The sequence below is a fragment of the Balaenoptera physalus genome, assembly GCF_965194825.1.
Source record: "Balaenoptera physalus genome assembly, chromosome: 1".
Classification (NCBI taxonomy): domain Eukaryota; kingdom Metazoa; phylum Chordata; class Mammalia; order Artiodactyla; family Balaenopteridae; genus Balaenoptera; species Balaenoptera physalus.
Genome location: NC_138882.1, coordinates 35,783,285 through 35,804,521, shown reverse-complemented (window position 1 = coordinate 35,804,521; position 21,237 = coordinate 35,783,285). Strand labels below are relative to the sequence as shown.

Below are 21,237 nucleotides of genomic sequence, written 5' to 3'. Positions count from 1 at the left end.
TACTAGAGCAATAGAAGAGAGAGGACCTCAAACCCTCTGTTCCCTCAAATTGAAAGGTAGGCTTCCTGACCCCTCCAGACCACTACTGGACACAGGGAACACACACTAATGTTTCAGGACCCCAACCAACAGTCACCTGCTTTGTGATTACTTCCATGACACACCCCCACTAACACCACCGACTTTGCTGCTCCTATGGGACATTACATATATTTCTTTTTTAAACACATACCACAGTGCATTTTAATTATGATTGCAGATAGATGTTCTAACAATTTAAAGAGAATGATGACTTTTTTGCTCTTTACATCTTCCTATTTCCCTTCTCATAATATTTCTTGAAGAGAAACCATAAAAATATAAACAAACACAAAAAACAGAAAATATACAAAATGTGTGCTTTGCAGCTTAACACAAACTTAAGTAAAATTAGTTCTGACAGTATCCGGCATGACAAACTTCCACTGTACAAATGAGAATGGACCAAGGTTTGAGCAGGTACAGGCCAATATCTACAAGCTAGACCCACTGGATGAAGACATAAAGAAAGTTCAGTGAAGGAACTCTGAAGAGAATGGGCTCTGCAATAAATTTTTCTTACAATCAATATAAAGTATTAGGCAAAATTAAGTACAGTGGCCTTAAAGGTCCCTTCCAGCTCTAATTTCTTTTGATTTCGAACTTATTACCCTGGTTAAGTAAAGTCCCTTCAGAGATACAGAACAGTTCCTACACCTGAATGGGATGCAAAGAATAATCTGACTTCTCTTCACCAGGGGATGAGTTGAACTGTCCTTGCAGAAGAGATAACACATGGCGAGAACCCCAGATCCTAGAAAAGGGCCAGGCACACGATAAGTATTCAGATTTTTGAAAACAAATGAACAATCATTTCCTCTCCTAGATCTTCACACCCTTTCTCTGCTGGCTACTTTCTTTCAGCTTATAAACATCCTCAATATACCCATTTTAAAAGCCCTCAGACCTATGATTCTTTGGATCTTCTTGTGGGTAACCTAAGTCTCTCCCATGCCATCAAACACCTGTCCTCCCAAAAAGCCCAGATCTGTACCTTGGGCCCAGACCTGTCTACCAGGCCCCTCTAAAGCACTGAAGATGAAGTAAGATCCTCTCCCCCCCGCCAATCCCTTCGTACTGTGCTCTGTATCTCACAAAAAGATGCAGCTGTAAACTGTCACCCATACTTGCTGCCCTCCCTTTTCTAACTGGTCACCAGGCCCCACCCATTCCATCTCGGATCTGCAAAATCCAGTCCAACCTTTTATAACTTAAGTGGGACCCTTAGATTACAATTCACCCTGCACCCAATCAACTGCCTTCCACATGGAGGTCCAAGTGAGTCTCTAAACCAGAAGTCCATCTCACTGTTCTTTAGGGTTTCCCACAGCCTTCAGGATAAACATCTAAACTTCTGACAGGACAAAGAAGGCCCCTTTCTGTTGGGCCCCACTAGGTTTCCACTATCAACTCTCATTTCCTTCCCAAACCCTGAGTTCCAGTCCTGTACCTTAGTTTTGCCATATTTTCTTATATTTCTCAAACTTTGACACACACTGCTCCCTCCCACCCCAGGAGCTTCTACATATCCTTAGAAAGGATGGCACCTCCTACAAGAAGCCTACCCTGAACTTTCCCTTCCAAGATTCTGTGCTCTGCAAAGGGGAAAGGTGGGGGGGAGGGATACATTAGGAGTTTGGGATTAACATATACACACGACTCTATATAAAATAGATAATCAACAAGGGCCTACTGCATAGCACAAGGAACTCTACTCCATATCCTGTAGCAACCTGTATGGGAAAAGAATCTGAAAAAGAATGCATATATGTATAACGGAATCACTTTGAATCACTTTGCTGTACACCTGAAACTAACACAATATTGTAAATCAACTATCCTCCAATATAAAATAAAAATTAAATTAAAAAAAAAAGATTCTGTGCTCTGTAGCACCAGATCTCACTTCTTCCAGAGCACTGACTACTGTGCTTGTGTTTACCTGCCGCCCAGTAGAAGGGGAGATTACCTAGGGCAGAAGCATCGTCTCCAGCAGCCCTTGGTTCTGACAACTCATTCAAGTGCCAGGATACTTCACACACATAACCTGCTTAATTAATTCTAAGAACCCACAGAAAGAGTGGTTTTTCATGTCATTTTACAAGTGTGGGGATTGCAGTTCAAAAGTAACCTGCCCAGGCCACAGAGAGCATAAGCCCTGGGATTCAAACCCTAAGCTGCCTTCACACCGGTGCTCTTTCCACTATATGATATGACTATTGAAAAGAAGTTTTTTTTTTCCTGAGCCCTGTTTTAATGGAAAGGAAATGAAGCTGGGATATATCCATTTCCTAAACGCTTTGGCGTGTACCAGGCAAAGTCGTTCAACAGACCAGGTAACATCTGTGGAACAATTAACGATGCTCCAAACTGCGCTAAGTGTTCTACATTGTAGAGTCTACAAGCATTAACAGAATGCGACCTTGTAACCGCCACAGAGAGTGAGTCCTGTTCAGCCCATGCTACAGATGAGAACACTGAGACCTAGAAGCCTTAAGGCACTCGGCCGGGGTCACCGAGCCGGCAGGAGTCCTAGGCCGCACGCCCCATCTAGTGCACACACACCCGGGCACTGGGCACCGGTTCTAGTGCCCACCCTCCACCTTGCACCATCTAAAACCCCGCTTCGCAGCGCCCACACGAGAGCCCCCGGAAGCGGGAACTACAAACCCGTCTCGCCAAGCCGTGGCTGGAAGAAGCTCTGGATACAGATAGGGGGCAGAGGGCGCTCAGGGGCGGCGCCCCGTCCACCCCACGGAGGCGGTCGGCGTTGAAGTCCAGCAGGCCCTCCCTCAGGGAGGCGCGCACGGCGGGCAGAGGCACCGAATCCTGCAATGCGCACAGGTCCTCACAGTGCCAGAAAAAGTCGGCCGCGCTGTCGCGGCGCAGCTTCACTGAGTGATTATGGGCCGAGCGTGGTCTCGGGGACGCTGGCTGCAGACAAGATGCCCACACACGCCTGGAGGCCCCGGCTGGCGTCCTCGCCCCTCGGGCGGCCACCGCAGTCCAGGGAGTGATAATAAGGAGCAAAGTGGTAAAAGTCCTGCATTCTTCTTCTTCTTGCCTTATTTCAAAACCGGCATCGCTGGCGTCAGGCAGTCCGGTAATTGGGTCCGGCGGACCGGTAACTGGGTTCATTTGCCTCGGCGTTATCTGCCTGCTATCTGCTTCCTGAAATGCAAACAGCTACAGAGGGTGATTTGCTACAAGAGAGGGCAGGGAGCTTAAGCACCAGATGCAGGATGTCATTTACATAGACAGCTAGGGAGTGATAGGAACAAAATGTAATTTAGCTTTGTGAAAGATAAATCTAGTTACAGACACTACAGATTAGTAACAGTTTAAATAAAACTAGGATCGATTAACTCTTTCAGGCCAGTTTATGTGTCTTCTCTAGCCTGTTCACTGTCCCCTTTACTTTCCTTATTTTCAGGAGAGGAAAAACTTCATTTCTATTTTTGCTGCAACACTATTATGCTTACTGAAATAAGTCAAACAGAGAAAGACAAATACGGTATGTTATCACTCCTATGTGGAATCTAAAAAATAAAGAATAAATGTAACAGGAAATGAACTCACAGATATAGACATCAAAGCAGTGGTTACCAGTGGGTAGAGGAAAGGGGGGAAGGGCAAGATAGGGGTAGGGGAGGGGATTAAGAGGCACAAACTACTATGCATAAAATAAATAAGCTATAAGGACAGCCAATGTTTTATAATAACTTTAAATGGAGTATAATCTATAAAAATATTGAATCACTGTGTTCTAATATATTGTAATTACAGTATAATACTGTAAATCCACTATACTTCAATTTAAAAAATGATCACCACAGTATGTCTAGTTAACATCCATTACCATACATGGTAGAAATCTTTTTTTCTTGTGATGAGGACTTTTAAGATCTACTCTCTTAGCAACTTTTAAATATGCAATATGGTATTAACTATAGTCACATCCCCAGGACTTATTTTATAACTGCCAGTTTGTAGATATTGACCACCTTTACCCATTTCACCCACCCTCCACCCCCTGCCTCTGGTAACCACCAGTCTATGTATCTATGAGCTTTTTTTAAAATTCCATATAAAGTGAGATCATACAGGATTTTTCTTTCTCTGTCTGACATATTTTACCTAGCATAACGCCCTCACGGTCCATTCATGTTGTCACAAATGGCAGGATTTGTTTCTTTCTCATGGCTGAATTTTATATATATATACATATATATATATATATATATAAATAATTTGGCATATATATATATATATATATATATATATATATATATATATGCCTAATGTCTTTTATCCATTTATCCATTGATGAACACAGGGGTTTCCAAGTCTTGGCTATTGTAAATAATGCTGCAATGAATATGGGGGTACAGATTTCATTTTGAATTAGAGTTTCTGTTTCCTTCATACAAATACCAAGTAGTGGAATTGCTGGATCGTATGATAGTTCTATTTTTAAGTTTTTGAGGACCTCTATACTGTTTTCCATAGTGGCTGCAACAATTTACATTCCTACCAACAGTGCACAGGCTTCCCTTTTCTCCACACCCTTGCCAACACTTGTTAGTTCCTGTCTTTTTGATATTAGCCATTCTAACAGGTATGAGGTGACATCTCTTTGTGGTTTGATTTGCATTTCTCTGCTGATTAGTGATTTTAGGTGTCTTTTTAATTATCTGCTGTCCATCTCTGTATCTTCTTGGTAAAAATGTCTATTCAGACTCTCTGCCCATTTCTTAGTTGGATATTTTTTCTATTTTTTTTTGTATGAGTTCTTCATATAATTTGAATACTAACCACTTATAGGATATATGATATGTAAACATTTTCTTCCATTCGGTAGGTTGCCTTTTCATTTTGTTGTTGGTTTCCTTTGTTGTGCTTTGTAGTTGGATATAGCCCCACTTGTTTATTTTTGCTTTTGTTGCCTTTACTTGGATCAACGTCTTTGCATAAGTTCTGGAAACAACTCTTTCATAGTTTCCATGGATCGTTTTTAGGGGAGAGGGTGAGTTGAGATGAACTACTAGTGAAAGGAGGGTCAGTGGGTCGAACTATAGCCTCTGTTACTGTAGGTGGCCTCAAGGCCACAACTGATAGTCATTGTCTCCCTCCTGTGCTATCCACTCTCAAGTCCCCTCATCCTTGGATAATAACTCTGCTAAAATGGATGGCTTACTTGGTGGGGTGACCCTCACCCTCGTCCCTGAGTGAGTGTTCTGAGCCCTGGTCATCATTTCTTTCTCAAACCATGGCTGCTGTACTTGACCATTTACTGTGCACCTGACCATTTACTATCGAAATTGGGAAAGGCAGTACCAAGAAATACCCCACAGACTTCTGTTTTTAATCAATCATTTTCCAATTAAAAAAATTTTTCTTCCCACAGACATTTTTATCACCCCAAAAGGAAACTCTGTACCCATTAAGAAGATACTATTTCGCTCTACCAGGCCCTGGAGACCACCAATCTGCTTTCTTTCTCTATGGATTTACTTATTCTGGATATTTCAGATAAATGGAATCATACAATGTGTGACCTTTGTGTCTGGCATCTTTCACTTAGCATGATATTTGCGAGTCATCCACACTGTAATATGTATTAGTATTTCATTTCTTAAAAAAATGTTTTTGGCTGTGTAATTGTTTGATATTTAATTGCTCCATTCCTTTTTATGACTGAATTACTATTCCACTGTAGGTATATACCACAATTTGTTTATTCATTCATCCATTGATGGACATTTGGGTTATTTCCATGATTTTTCTATTGTGAATAGTGCTGCTATAAACATGTGTGTATGCAGATTTGTTTGAGTGTTTGTTTTTAATGATTTAGGAGTGGAATTGCTGAGTCATACGGTAATTCTATGTTTATCCCAAAATACACACCCCAAGAAATTTCCTGAAAGTCTGTCCTTGTCTCAGAATCAGCTTTTCAGGAAACATGACGTGCAACAGTATGGACAGTGTCCCACGAGAGCTTATTTGTGATGCCTGGGGGTCTGGAGTTGGAAAGGGCTTCCCTTAGGAAGTGGCAGCTAAACTGAAGGCAAATTCAATGTTTTTTCCTTCCTTCCTTCCTTTCTTCCCTCCTTCCTTCCTTCAGAGGGATGACATAGATGTTTTACACAGTATATCCTTTTAAAACTTTTGCATTTGAACCCTGAACGTATTCATAACACAAATAAATGATTATTTTAAGCAGGGTATTAGGGCTCAAATTATTAATATCATAGAACCATTATAGTGACAACATGGATTGGAAACAACTTATTAGGAAAAAATATGGAAACTTTTTATAACAATTTTGATAAATAAAAAAGTTGACAAATCAGAGTGTACAGGGAGAATCTTGGTTATTTGGGAAATTGTATCGTAAAATGGATGGGCTCCACAAATTCTTCCATTTACTTGAAGAAAAGAGTGCTAAGTCAGTTTGGGCTGCTGTCACAAAGTACCATAAACGGGGCGGGGTGGGGGCTTGTAAACAACAAAAATGTATTTCTCAGTCCTGGAGGCTGGAAGTCTGAGATCTAGGTGCCGGGATCATCGCCTTCTGGTGAGGACTCTCTTCCGGGTTGCGGACTGTCCACTTCTCATTGTGTCCTCACAGGGCAGAGAGCAGAGAGAAAAAGCCAGCTCTCTCATGACTCTCACAAGGGTAAGAATCTCATCATGAGGGCTCCATCCCGATGACCTCATCAAATCCTAATCACCTCCCAAAAGACCCACCTTCTAATACCATCACATTGGAGGTAGGGTGGCAACATGTGAACGCTGGGGGGACCCAAATATTCAGTCTATAACAAGTACTAATGGGGAAATGAGAGCTTCTCTTGAGGATGTTAAGGGCTGCTACAAAGATCAACGGTACATGTGTTTCCAGACAGAACTACAATATAGAATAAGTTCTATAAGGCGTTCACAGAATAGATTCATCTTTCTTCCCCAAAACAGTCCTTGGTATCCAGGGACCCATTCCTGGAAATTCACTCTTGCTCAAGGAAATCCATCCTCTCATTAAAAAAAAATCTGATGAAGCTACATGAATGACACAAAGGACTTTTCCCAGCTCTAAGATTCTGTGTGTAAAACCTGTTAGTCTAAATTTATTTCCAAAAGATAGACCCTCCGCGGGGTCTGCTCCTGCGGGGAAGGTGGGAGCCCCGTTTGTGCCACGGCCCCCAGGTGTGGCTTCCTCAAATTTGGGGTGAAGCCCCAGCCCCCTTGGGCTCTGCAGCGCTGAGGTGGGCTCGGGGGACAGAGCACGGTCTCTGGGGTTTCTCAGCAGGAGATGCCGGGGCTGCCGCGCAGGAACCCAGCGGCCCTGGGTGGGGTGCAGAGTCGCCAGGCCTGGGTGTCCCTGCTGTGCACGGATGCTGAGAACAGGGTCCGCCATGAAGCTCTGCCTGGCAAACGGGGACTGTGGGCGGCTCCATCCTCCCCTTCCGTCGGCAGAGCCCCATCACAGCCCTCCTTTCCAACAGGCAAAGCCTGTGACCTGCGGCCAGACGGCTCCATACCCTCATGCCCTGGCACTCGCCCCACGCCGGGAACAGGCACAACCCCTGGGCCGGCCTCTCTGGACGGCTCGAGCGGGACGGCTTCTTCGGCGCGCCCGTCACCCACCCCGAGCCCAGGGGCCGGCAGGGAGGTCTGAGGGCCGCTCGGGCCTGGGCGGGGTGGAGGCACGGGCTTTGCGGCTGGGCCGGCCCCCCTCGCCACCTCCTGCCTCTGCGCCCCGGCCCGGGCTTCCCGTGGCCCCGTCTCCTTCCCACCCCTGTCGCGCCTCTTGCCCCCCGGGCCGTGGGCTCTACCCGGAGCAGCACCAAGTGGTGAGGGTGCGGGAGGGCGCTCGCCCTCGGGGCTTCCCCGACACCTACTGGCTGTTCGGCCACGTCCCGGACGGGCAGCGGCAGGTCAGTGGAGCGGAGTCGGCCCGGGTCTCCTCCCCCCGAGGAGGGGCGACCAGCACCGCGCACGAAGTGGCCCTGGCGGGAGGGAGACCAGGGCGGAGGGGGTCGGTGGGGAGCTTGACTCGCAGTCACTTCCGAGGGGACGCTGAGCCCCCAGAGCTGGGGGCTGACTGGCCTCAGCACTCCCACGAGGGGGTGGTCAGGAAGGAGGGACCCTGTCCCTGGGGCCCAGGGCACTCCTGGGTCAGGCGGAGTCGCCAAGTGTGTAGGGTGCTGTGGACAGCTGAGGCTCATTTAGCCCAAAGGAAAGTTCCAGCGCATTGCAGAGAGCAGAGGAAATACACAGTGGTGAAAACTCCCTGTTGCTAAGGGTTGAAACGAACCAATAATTACTCCTGTTTCTCAGGGTGTTCCCTTTGGCTGTTAATGAAATGTATTTCCAAGGAAGGCAGGCATGTGGCTGAAAAGGCCAGCAGTGCCTCGGGGTCACAGCGAGACCCTCCCATCTCGCCCCCCTCGGCCATCCTGTGCTCTGGGAGCAGAGCTCTCAGCCAGAAGTGAAGCATAGTAGCTTCCATATCCGGATTCTAAGATTTTCTAAAGCCCTTTAAAGGCCCCCTTCTCTGAGTGGTGCTTGACCTGCTGGTGTTTGGGGCGGGAGGGTGGGCTGGGTGGAGGGTCTGAGAGCCATCCCGAGGGAAGGGCTTTGGAGGCCTGTGTGAGCCTGAGACCAGGGGGCCCAATGCACGTGTCCGAGGGGAGGCTAGCGCTGACTCCAGCCATTCCGAACCAGACGTCGCCCTCCTTCTCGACAACCCAGCAAAGCCTGTCGCTCACATTCCTGGCTGTGCTGCTTACACTTGCCCTCTGGGAAGGCCAGCCTGGCAGAGCTCTGTTCCTGCCCTTTGGGCTGCTGGTAACTGAGTACCTAGCCTGGGTGCTGGAGGGGAGTATCCATAGATGGTGGAGGCCCAGTGCCTGCCCAGGGTGCTGCCCCTCTGCTGAGCTGAAACTTCTAATCAACATCTTAATAAAACCAAAAGGGATGTGCTATTGTTCTACCACCTGTGCCCGACCAATGTCAGCCCCTTGTCATATGGGGCAGTGCTGTCTAATGGTTAAGCTTCCAGTAACAGATCCCCAATCCCTTCTCCTACCCCCCCCCCAACTCCCATGGGGGTTCAGTGGGTACATCCATATTTCATAGAACCTGAAACTCTGATTTTACAAAGGAGCTGGAGGTCTGGGGAAAGAACTGGTCTGATCTCAGTTAAGAATGCAACTTTATACCTGGACGATACTAGAGCACTTTAGCACCTCATGTGTTTGAAAATGAGACCTTCACAAAGACCTCATGGGCAGGAGACGCAGGCAGGAGAGGGGACAGACTGAAGCTCTGTGACTGACTGATCAAGTGGCAGAGGTCCAGCTGACTTCCAGGCCTACCGCTGATTTACTATCACCAGAGCCACGTAACACACCTTCCACAGAGAACCAGCAGAAAAATGAGTTTGAAGAGCATTTTAGCTAAATCCAAGGTCATTTTGATCATTAGTGAAAGTCATTCTGTTCCTACACGCTCCCCACACCCTGACCCCCCTTCCTAAAACCAAATGGGTTCTGAGATTAAGGTGGAAGTGACAAACCTGGAGGTGACCAGGCTTTACTTTATCATCTCTTTCTTCTTCTTCCACGTGTGTTCCTGGTCTTACTCTTCCCGGTTCTTCTGCAGGGAGCGGTCCAGCAACTCTGTCAAGCAAAATCACACACCCTAAGGATGACTTTCAGACTCCTCCAATGGAGGCAGTTTTCAAAAGGTCTTCCTTCCTACCCACACCCCCCCCCCCACCAAAAATCAATCTTCATCTCAGGAGCCCTGAAAAGCACATATTACCTCAACATTTAATATTTAATACAACTTTTAGATCTAGTTCTGATAACTGCCAGTTGCCCCCAATTCATTCTTTGTAAGATAATTCTACCTGAATCACAAGGTTAATAACCTGACCGCAAACCCAGCATCCTTAAGCTATCTATGGTCACCCTGGCAACTCACTATAAAGTTCTTCTTTTTAAAAGATTTCAGAAAAGTAATTTCAGTCATCAAGATTATATTGCACAGAACAAAAAGCTTTATTATTCTTACCGTTCTCTGGATGTAACTCTACGTCTCTTTTCCTCCTATGTGGAGAGAAGGGAAAAAGAGAAAAACAATCTTTCAAAAGAAGATCAAAACCAAAAGCATGAGTCAAAGTATTAAATAAATACATTTGATGTGGTTAAAAACAGGGGTTGGGGGGTAATCTGGGTTTGGGAGAGATCTGGGCAACCTTCAGTCTGGTGTTGATGTCCCACAACCCTCAAAACAAAGAGAGGCGCAGGAGCTGGCCCAGCACATGTCTGCGCACTAGAGGTCATCTAGTGATGCTACGTAAGTCAAAGATCCACCTCATGTCAGGAATTTGTTAATACTAGAAAAAAACCAAAGTAGAAATTTGGGATTCACATCAGGAAGTGATGATGACAACCTAAACTGGACACCAGCTCTTCTCTGATGAACACCTTAGTACACTACTTCCCTAAGTTCACAACACTTGCCAACTCCAGGATATCTGTATTTATGTATCTAAGAGGGATAAAAATATTGTGGTGATGAAACCGATCTACGTCTTGTTTGAGGTGGAGGTTACAAGAATGCATGCGTGCATACACGTGACCATACATGCACAGTGAATAAAGTCTGTAGATTATGCCGATGTCCATTTTCTGGTTTTGCTATTACAGTTATGTGAGACATCACCATTGGAGAAAGTTGGGTGAACTACACAGAACCCCTCTGTACTATATTATACGGAATTCATCTGTATGTGTATACATAAAATTCTGCCTCCAGACTGCCTTTAGACTTGAGCTACAACATCAACTCTTCCCTGGGTCTGCCTCTCTTGGCCTGTCCTGCATATTTCAGACTCGCCAGCCTGGAGTCGTGTGACTCAGTTGCTTAAATTAATCTCATATACACAGACATCACTGGGTCTGTTTCTCTGGAGAACCCTAAGATAGATTTTATACTAATATACTACAGTAATATATACATACATATAACCTGAAACAGTACAGAAGAAACTGATAAATGCTCGCCTCTCGAAGGAAGGACAGGACGGAGAGGGGGGAGTACCACCCCTATGTACCAAACAGCCTTTTGTACTGCTGCCAGCCCGGCCGCCCCAGATTCAAGCAGATGTAATGGCGTGTGGCCCAGGCAGTGGCAACACAGCTAAGGATTTTAAGGCACAATGCAGTGAGATGCCAGGGCCATGGTCACACACGTGGAACATTCTAAAGCCAAGAGCGGCTGGTTGCAGGATTCCGCGCATGGGCCCCCGAGGGCACTCTGGAGGCCGTCGCAGACCCTCAGGTCCCACGTGACGAGACAGCCCACTAGAACACAGCAGGCGGCCCTCCTCCCAGATCTCACCCGGGTCAGCCTCCCGGGCACCCGGCCTCCTCTGCACAGCACGGGGCAGGCTCACAGAGGGAAGAGCGGCCCAAACCCAAAGGTCACACCAAACCCCACGGGAGAAGAGTAAAGCAAGATGATAAGGGGGGGGGGGGGGGTCCCTCGCAAAGCTGGCCACTCAGGATTTCCAGCCTCTTCCACAGGAAGCCAGCTCACGAAGCACCAAGACCTGTCCTGGGTCACACTCAGAGGACTTGACCCCCTGACCCCACAGCCCCGCTTCCCAAGCCTCCTCGATGCTGACGATGCTGACGCGGATCAGCACGGAGGAATGGGGGAGCGCACGCCTGGGGCGCTGCTGGGAACTCAGGACTGGCCCACCCCGAGGCCCCGCCCCAGCAGGCGCCACACTCACCGGATGGTCTCGCTGATTTCCTGAGCAGCATCGTGGGGTATGTCCTGAAAGACAACGGGACAGGGTTCAGAGCCGTCCCTCCCCGCTCCGGTGATGGGGACGACCAGAGGAGGCGGGTGCTGCAGCCCCCGGGACTCCCCGCCTCATTTCCCGACCCGCGGGACCCACCAGAGAGCTCCACCCACAGCGCTGGGGCCATGTCCTGCCACGTGGGACACGCTGGCTCCGGGAGTGCCTGTTCCTGCAGTGCCCTGCCGCCCAGCGGGCTGCGGGGAAGGGACTGGGATGGACTCGAAGCCCCCGACCCTCCTTCCCAGGACTTCCCCCGGGCGCTCCTGCAGCCTGGAAGCCACAGGCCTGACTCTGAGTCCCTGAACCACCGCAGGCCTCGGTTTCCATCTATAAAATGGGGAAACACCACTCATGCAACCACCGGCAGCGGGCGGGCGAGCAGCGGTCCTCCCTCCTGGCCACAGCGGCGCTCTCCTGGCCTCACTGCGCCCCGCGGGCTGGCCTCACCGCTTTCCCCAAGGAGTACGTCGGGGGTCGCTCTGGCCTTTCGCCGGGGTCTTGGCAGCCAGCTAACCCAAGACCCCGCAGAAACCAAGTGAGGACGACGCATCGTGTGGACGGTCTGTAACTCCAGACTGCACCTCCGCCCCGCTGGTGAAGGTTCCTATCGCAGTGAGGAGGGGCCTCGGAGAGGATGCACAGCGAGAGGAGGGGCCACGAAGAGCACGGGCTGAAGCCGGAGGTGAGATGGTCAGGCCCATAGCTGCCAGCCCTGCCCCGGGACAGCGACTGCCCCTCTCAGACCAGGCCACCATTTCCACGCTTCACAGTGGAGGACGGCAATGCGGGCAGAGCCCCTACGGGCCAGGGCACGGATGCTCGGAAGGTCCCAGGACAAGGCCCCCCACGGCGCAGCGGTCCTAACAGGTCAAACAACTCCGGAAACACCCTTTGTGTCCTAAGCCTCATCTTTGCAACAGCAGCCCTACTGAGATATAATTCACACAGAATGGGCCCCCGCTTCAAGTATACAGTTCAGTGGGTTTTAATACATTCAGAGCTGGGCAATCATCACCTCTATCTAGTTCCAGAATATCCCATCACCCCATTAGCAGACGCACCCCAATCCCCTCCTCAGCCCCTGACAACACTAATCCACTCTCTGTTTCTGTGGATTTGCCCGTTCTGGACGTTTGTAAATAGAATTATGATATGTGACCTTTTGCCCACAATCTTATTTTTTAAGGCAAAGGAAAAAAAACAATCTTCTATCGTTCTTAATAATATCCTCCAACTTACCAAGGACGGAGCAGTAAATATCCATTGAACTCATATTACTTAGACAAGGCCGGGGGCGGGAGATGGAGCACACGCGGTCCAGCACAGGACAGCCCTGCAGACCAGTGGTTCCCGACACGGGGGAACCGACCCGCAGCATCAGCGCCACTGCTGACCCAGAAACCCTGGAGAAGAACCACTGATGGGAACAATCGGCCCCAAGAACTCCTGGCAAACAGCAGAAAACAGTGAGGACGGCTGGGTTTGGGAAAACAGTCTGGCAGCTCCTCAAAGGTTAAACAGTTAGCAAATGACCCAGCAATTCCTCTCCTGGGTGTCTGCCCAAGAGAAACGAGAATATTCGTCCACACAAAACCCTGAACATTGGGCTTCCCTCGTGGTGGAGTGGTTAAGAATCCGCCTGCCAACGCAGGCGACACAGGTTCGAGCCCTGGTCCGGGAAGATCCCACATGCCGCGGAGCAACGAAGCCCATGCCCCACAACTACAGAGCCCACGTGCTGTGACTACTGAAGCCCACGGGCCTAGAGCCTGTGCTCCACAACAAGAGAAGCCACCGCAGTGAGAAGCCCGCGCACTGCAACAAAGACTAGACCCCACTCACCACAACTAGAGAAAGCCAGCGTGTAGCAACGAAGACCCAACGCAGCCAAAAAAAAAAAAAACCACACCAAAAACCCGAAAATTAATGTTCACAGAGGCGTGATTCACAACCGCCAAAAGGTGGAAACCACCCAAATGTCCATCAACAGATGAACGAATAAACAAATGTGTCCCTCCACACACTGAAATATTATCCATCCATGAAAAAGAGTGAAGCACTGACACTCGTTACAACGTGGATGGACCCTGAGAACACGATGCTCAGTGAGAGAAGCCAGACGGACAAGGACACACAGGGTGTGATTCCACTGATGGGAAACGTCCAGAACAGACAAGTGCACAGAGACAGAGAGTGGGTTTCTGGTTGTCAGGGGCTGGGGGGGGGGGATGGGAGGGATGCTAATGGGGATGGGGTTTCCTCTCGGGGTGATGGAATGTTCTAAAATTGGTAGTAGTGACGACTGCACTCAATGAATACACTACAAAGCAGGGAACGGCACGTATTAGGTGGATGAGGTGAAGAGTATGGGAATTACACCTCAAAACAGCTATCAACAACAACAACAACAACAATAGGGACTTCCCTGGCGGTCCAGTAGTTAGGACTCTGTGCTTTCACTGCCGAGGGCCCAGGTTCAATCCCTGGTTGGGGAACTAAGATCCCACGAGCTGCACGGCGTGGCGAAAAAAAACAAAAAACAACAACAAAATCTACAGGAGGAAATGCAAGGTATTGTTAAAAGTACCTCCACCTCAGCAGGAAAATACTGAGCATCTAAGACACTCACGTGGCCGACAGACTCTGTTCCTGGTCCACAACATCCAGTGAGTGCAGACAGACAGTCCTGGCAGCCCTGAATTCCCTGGGCTCCTGTACCCACTGAAAGCAGAGAAGACGCCACGCTGTCCCGCAGGGTCTGCTCAGAGACAAACGCACACAGCACAGTGTACAAGGCGCTGAGGTAGTCACAGCATGAGGAGGAGGGTCTAGAACTTTCCACCAATGCTCTCCCGCGTCACACTCCTCCTGAGGGTAGCCGGCCCCCATGCACTGAGGAGCCTCAGCAGCCCTGCGGGGGCCCACGTGCTGAGGAGCCACGGGAGGGGCCTCCTGGAAGCCAGGCATACCGCCCGGTCCGGCCTTCGGATGGGGCAGCCCCGGCTGAAGCCCCTACTGCAGCCTCCTGAGGGACCCTTGGCCAGAATCCCCTGGTCCGCCTGCTCTTAATCCCTGCCCTCAGAAACCATGGGAGGTCATCAGTGTGCATCGTCTCAAGCTGCTAAATTCATGTCTGCGTTTAGGCCAATACACTACCCTGCAAGCACGGCCCGTAAGAACAAGTCTTAGAGCCACAGGAGGATGTGACAGTACCCAGGATAGTCTCATTCCGGTCACCACTGTGGAGTTACAAAACAGCGTGCGCGCTCTGAAAGGACCCCGTGAGCACGCGCGTGTGCCTGAGCGTGCGCCGCGTGGCAGGCCCGTGCCGGCTCGGACTGCGCTCCCTCCCTTGGCCCCCCCAGGAGGCTGGACGCGCCCCAGAGACGCTCCTCCTGCAGGGGCGGCAGGGGCCCTCACGGCACGCGGGCCGCACCCTGGCTGAGCCACCGCGTCTCAGGCCGCATCACGCCGACCTGGGAAGACAGGGGCGTGGAATGTGGTCTCATCTGTGATGAGATGAACTCAAGCTTTCCCAAGCTTTACAACCAGAACGAAAAGAAGGAAACAGTTTACGACGTGCCTCCTACGATCTGAGGATGCTGCTTTAGGGACTGGCCAGCTTCCAGCGACCATCCTGAGTCGTATGATTTAAGATGCCCTGATCACCATCGATGACTCAGAAGCTCTCACAGCTTCTCTGCTGTGGCCTCTTCTTCTGCTTCACAGGCTTTCCGAACAGAGCGACGCCAGAAGCCGACCCAGAAAGGTCCGACTGAGAACAGCCCTGAGGAAGCCCGCGCTTAGGAGCACCCGCACCTCCTCCCCCGGGGGAGCCCTGGAACTCCGGGGTTTGAGGCCAGCCCTGGGCTCGCTGCACGGGACGCCCGGCCTCCCCGTCCCAGCCACAGCCCCGGCCCGCTGCTGGCTGCTTGCTGAGTCAGTGACTCACCCAGGCTCTTCTCACTAACGGCGTCAGAGCCTCCGCAGGAAGCCGCGCACAGGCTTAGCGGAATGCTGCTCACCACAGAGCCGGCGGCCTCACTCCGGGATCCTGGGAAAACAACCGCAATAAGCACAACCGTTCCCGCCTGAAAAAGCACCCTGTGCGGAAGCCGGAAGCTGTCATCAGGCCTGAGCCACCACCAAGCCCGTCCCATCCGCCCGCTCCCCTCCCCTGCCCAGCTCAGGTGAGGGCGGGGGTCGCCCACGGGGCGGGGGAGTCTGGCTGTCCCACTAGGCAGGCCCCTGCCTCCTCCTTGACCGTGAAGACAGGTGTGGGAACAGGAACTCCATCCGGACGCCCACAGGCCTGGCTCTGCCCCCGCTCATCCCCGCAGGCCCTGCGCCCGGCGTGAGGAGCCTGGACAGGAGGCCTCCTGGGTGCTCGCTGCCAGGGCACGGCCCATCCCTGAGCACGCAGGCTGGTTCACGGTGACAGGGGCACGACATCTGGAGACATCGTCCCTGGAGGACCCGGCGAGAGGCAGGGGGCAGAGACTAGGGAGGAGACAAGACGTGGACTCCGTCCTCCTCTTCCCGCTTGCAGCAGGAAGACGCCGGGACCCAGGGGGCCTCCGAGGCAGGGGCATCACACCGGGACAAGCATCAGAATCCCTGGTCAGAGTGGAGTTCTGGGGCCCACCCGCAAACTTTCAGAGTCAGCAGGTCTGGGTCCCAGGAACCCGCATTCCTAACCAGTTCCAGCTGGTGGGGAAGCTGCTGGCCCAGGGGCCCCTGGCCTGAAGCAAGCAGGGACCACACTCTCTATCACCATCTGCTGAGGGCACGAGTGCCCAGGAGGTGCCGAGGGGGAGCACCCTGGGCCTCTGCCCGCGGTCCCCGCTCCCCAGCAGGCTGCAGGGGGCACGGCCTGCGGGCTGGGGGTCGCTACCTTCTTCCCCGAGGCTCTGCACACCTCCGGAGCCCTGGGGTGGGGGCCAAGGCAAGTGGGACAGAGCGGCCAGGGTGGGATGCACACACTGTTTCCCAAAGTGGAGAAGCACAGCGGGAAGAGTCAAAGGCAGGGGAGATGGAACACGGCAGGAGGTCTGCCGGCTGTCTCTCTGTCTCTCCCAGTGGCAGGGCTTTGAGAGCAGAGATCTGGCTGGAAGAGTGGAAAATCCACAGAAGGCTCTCCGTCTGGGAGGAAAGCCAGGCGGGTGAGCAGAGGGCCCAGAGGCCCAGCGAAGGCGCTCAGCCTCACCTCTCAGCCTGCGGCCCCGCTGGGGAGCACCCACTCACCAGGGGGAGGGAGCAGCGGGGGGAGGCGGAGGGCCAGCGCCTGTGGTGGGCCTGAGTATTCAAGAAGCAAACAGGTTTTCACTTGAAAATGAGTGCATCTCACACGGGGCGGGGGTGGCAGAGAGACTGGCTGTGGAGCATCACACGGGTCCCGTCCACAGTCCGCCCCAGACGTCCGCAGGCCCCCAGCAAGGGGGTGCTGCCTGGCCCCAGGACCGTACCGGAGGACAAGCCAGGCCAAGGAGGGGAACCGCCTGGTAAAGCGATGCAAAGGAGAGAGCCAGGAAGGAGGCTCTCCTCCCACCGCCGACCCGGCCCTCTCCCCGCAGGGCCAGGCGACAAACCAGGCTGGTCTCGGGACCGAGCCGCATCGCAAAACCCTGCCCACGAGACCGGCACTGCAAGGAACTGTCAACATGGGAAAACAGGAAGGGGCTGCCAGGACCCCATGAGGCCAAAGTCCAGCTAGAGGAGGAAGAGAGAAGAGGGAGCGGGCCCGTGGCTCCCAGGGCATGGACACGGTGCAGGACACGGTGGGCCCGTGGCCCTGACCCGGGCCCGTGGGACCCGCTGTGCACACAGGGGCCCCGATGACCAGGGTCCAAGGAAGGAGCCCCCACGAGGAAGAGGGGTCTAGAGCCTCACTGTGCCCACAGCGGCCCCTGGCCACCTGGACGAGGGGCAATGGTGTGCGCTGGCCCACTCCAGTGACATGTGCTGTGAGCACAAGAGGCACGCGGATTTCTAAGACAGAGTGTGCGCGCGCACACACACAAAGTAAAAGTGCCCTTCAGTAACTCTTTAAATGGCACGTTGAAAACGTAGCGTTTCAGCCGTACTCGCTTACGTACAATGCTATGAAAACGTACCTCGCCTCCTCCTTTTGACTCGTCACGTGGCTCCCAGGAGGGCACGCGCGTGGCTCGTGTGCCATCTCACCTACCGCCACACCTGCGGGAGCGTTTCCAGACCTGACCCTGAGCCTGAGCTCCACGCCTGGGTCCGCAGCTCACGGAAGCCAGTCTGCGCAGAGCCAGGACCGGCCGGGACGTCCTGCTGTCCGGGCAGCCGTCCTTCTGCAGGACGGGCATGGGTGTGTCCACAGGAGGATGGGGCGCCACGCGGGCTCCAGGGGGTGACAAGACCATTTCAGTTGCTTCAATCCAAACTAGCCCACCCGTAAGAGCCCATGCCGCCCAGCCACCCAAGGAGCCGCTGCAAGTGCTGAGCGCCTGACGCCAGGGTTCCGCGTGGAGGGGCCGTCGTGGAGTGACCCCGGTGGGACGGGGGAACATGACGACCAAAAGTTCACCACCAGAACTTTTGTCACCCTCACCAAAGAAAATGCTTTACTGCCACAGAGCAGTCCGGCCTGAGGCCGAGGCCGAGGCCGGGAAGGGAAGGGAGGGAAAGCCCAGGGACGGAGGAGGCCCTTCCAAGGGGGCACAGCTGGAGAAGGACTCGCCTGGCGCTCCCTGAGCGACAAGCGGCAGCACGGCCTCCACCCCGCGGTCTCAAAGGCCAAGGCGAGCCGCACCCTCAGCCTTCCAGCTGTCTCCCACTCCAGCAAGGGGTCCTGTTAGCACCGTATCAGTGCAACTGGCGTCACCCCACCCCAGGACCAAGCCAAACGAACGCCTCTCCAGGGGCCTCGAGACCCCACGACCTGGGCCACACGCATGGGAGCATCACTCAGCCACACAAAGGGGAGAAGCCCTGCCACGCACAACAACGTGGACGGACCCTGAGAACACGATGCTCAGTGAGAGAAGCCAGACACAGAAGGACACACAGTGTGTGATTCCATTGATGGGAAACGTCCAGAACAGGCAGATCCACAGACACAGAGAGGAGGTTCCTAGTGTCAGGGGCTAGGGCAGGGGACTGCGGGCCCTTTGCGCTGATGGAATGTTCTGGAATTAGAGGTGATGGCTGCACAGCTCTGTGAATATAGTAAAAGCCATTAAATTGTACACTTCATATGGCTGAGTTCCCTGGTGTGTGAATGCGATCTCAACAAAGCTGTTATTTAAAAAGACACAAAACCCACAAGACCCAGCGCGGCTCCTCCTCCCCTTGTCCCGCCCCTTCACCTGGTGTCTGTCCCAGACCAGGTGTGGGCCCAGCGTGTCCTGCGGCCCCAGCACCTGCTCCCTGGTGGGAGCCTCACTCAGCGCGCAGGGTGAGCACAGAGCAGACGCCAGGGAGCCACCTGCACACCAGGGGAAACGTGAGTCACCACCACCACGCGATGTGCAAATCCTTCCCGAGAGCTCCCCACCCCGAGCCCCACGACTCCCGCCGTCCCCGTGGGCACCACCCCGTGGCGGCCCCCCGCCCCCCAGCACACAGCCTGCAAAAACCCTTCCCCACCCGGGAAAAGACGCGTCAGGTTTTCAAAGGACCAGCGTTCTCAGAGGTAACCTCTCTCACACACCGGCTGCTTGTGCACCTGGTGTGAGTCTGACGTGCTTTCCGGGCATTGGCCACGCACCCCATGACTAACTGAGGGGATTCAAACGGAAGCCCCTCAGAGATGAGGAGGCATCGTCATCCAAGGTCAATACTCAGTGAAGCACACAGCCACCGACCTCCCAACTGCAGCTCATGGGAACCTGTGACTCGGCAGCCCTGCCAGGCGCCATGGACAGGAAGAGAGCCCGGTCCCACACGGGGGCGCTGAGGAACAGAGCCCCGGGCTAGGCACCGCGACAGCGGCCGTGGGTGGGGAGAGAGAGTCCGGGAAGGAAGAGAAAGGCGGGCGGTGAGGGAGGCACTACAGAGCCACGCATGAGCTGCGGAGGACCACGCACAGACACCCGGCACGTCCTCTGTGAACAGCCTCGGCAGGAGACCCGGCTGGTGGGAACGGCAGGAACAGCTTGAAGGGACAGAGAAGATGCCAAAGAGGCCCCCAGGCAGCACCCTGAGTGGGAGGAAGGAAACAGGACTGTCATCCCACAGCCAGGGAGACAAGGCGCACGCACTGGGGAAGAGCACCAGGACCATGAGACGAGGACACGGCAGAAAGAAAGAGGGAGGAGAGGGGTTTCCTGGGAGACGTGCGCCGGCCCGGGACCCAGGGATGCGCAGACACAGCCAGTCGCACCCTACAGGTCCCCGAATTCAAAAGGGACACCAAACACTCTGTATCTTGATTGTACCGATGCCAATGAAATCATTACATCGGTGCGTAGCTTTGTAAGATGCCACCATCGGGAGAAACTGAGTAAAGAGAACGTGGGATGTATCCGACTTATTTCTGACGTCTGTGCAAGAATCTATGATCATCTCAAAATAAAAAGTTTAATTTAATTAAGGAAAAAAGGACGCATCTCCTAGAGGTAGACTGGGGGCGGGTCCCCTGCAGCTCTGCCGCCTCCTGCCTAGTGATATCCAAAGGGCCGTCTGCCTCTGGCTCCTCCCACCAGGAACAGAGCATACAAGCGGCATTTGGATGTTAGGGACCGAAGCACGAAAGCTAAAAGCCACGTACGTACGGAATACCAGGCTTTTCCGGTGATCCCTTTCTCTTTAAAGAGGCTACTTCACCCACGGAAAGTCATCAAAGGGTTAACCTGCCTTCCACCTGAGCTCAGATTAGGCAGGACTCACACCAGCAGAGGTCAGATCAGAAAATATTTTCTGAGTCACAGGGAGGGATGGCTCACTCGGCCGCCCACTTCAGCTACTACTCACAGTCGAGTGAAGGGCGTGACTGCTCAGCGGGCATTCATCAGAGACTCATGGGGTCTCAGGAGGAAGCCAGAAGCAGGAGGGGACAGTCACGCTGGGGCCGCTCCACGCCCACAGCCTCAGTGAGTCACGGAGGGGAAGGACCACTGCACGCCCTCGCTGGCTCCTGCCCTGCCATCAGGCAGCCGAAGATACCACCTGCTTCCTCCTGAGCTGAGACCCGGTTTTCCCACCAAAAGAAGGGCCATCCTGCTTTAGAAATGCCACCGTGAGCTATAAGTGGATATCTGGGAACTCTCAGTCACGGAAGGAACAAAACTCGCCCTGCACCCCGC

At 52.7% G+C, this 21,237-nt stretch overlaps 1 protein-coding gene across 1 annotated transcript; it reads right to left on the bottom strand.

Moving 5' to 3' along the window:
* Positions 1 to 627: 627 nt before the first annotated feature.
* LOC309647460 (uncharacterized protein) lies at positions 628 to 17,144 on the bottom strand. The gene is made up of 6 exons (XM_082434891.1): positions 15,915 to 17,144; positions 11,891 to 11,934; positions 10,162 to 10,196; positions 9,662 to 9,764; positions 2,749 to 3,249; positions 628 to 832 (listed from the first exon to the last, which is right to left on the bottom strand). The coding sequence occupies exons 1-6, from the start codon at positions 16,120 to 16,122 to the stop codon at positions 770 to 772; spliced, it is 954 nt and encodes a 317-aa protein (XP_082291017.1). The 5' UTR covers positions 16,123 to 17,144; the 3' UTR covers positions 628 to 769.
* Positions 17,145 to 21,237: the final 4,093 nt, after the last annotated feature.

What these genes read in the sequence shown, in the direction of transcription:
- LOC309647460 (XM_082434891.1), bottom strand. Translation starts at nt 16,122, where the DNA reads ATGGGACGGGCTTGGTGGTGGCTCAGGCCTGATGACAGCTTCCGGCTT. An exon ending in AGAGTTACATCCAGAGAACG is followed by an intron (nt 9,765 to 10,161) that starts GTAAGAATAATA and finishes TTTGCTTGACAG; the next exon opens with AGTTGCTGGACCGCTCCCTG. An exon ending in TAAAGCCTGGTCACCTCCAG is followed by an intron (nt 3,250 to 9,661) that starts GTTTGTCACTTC and finishes TTTGCATTTCAG; the next exon opens with GAAGCAGATAGCAGGCAGAT.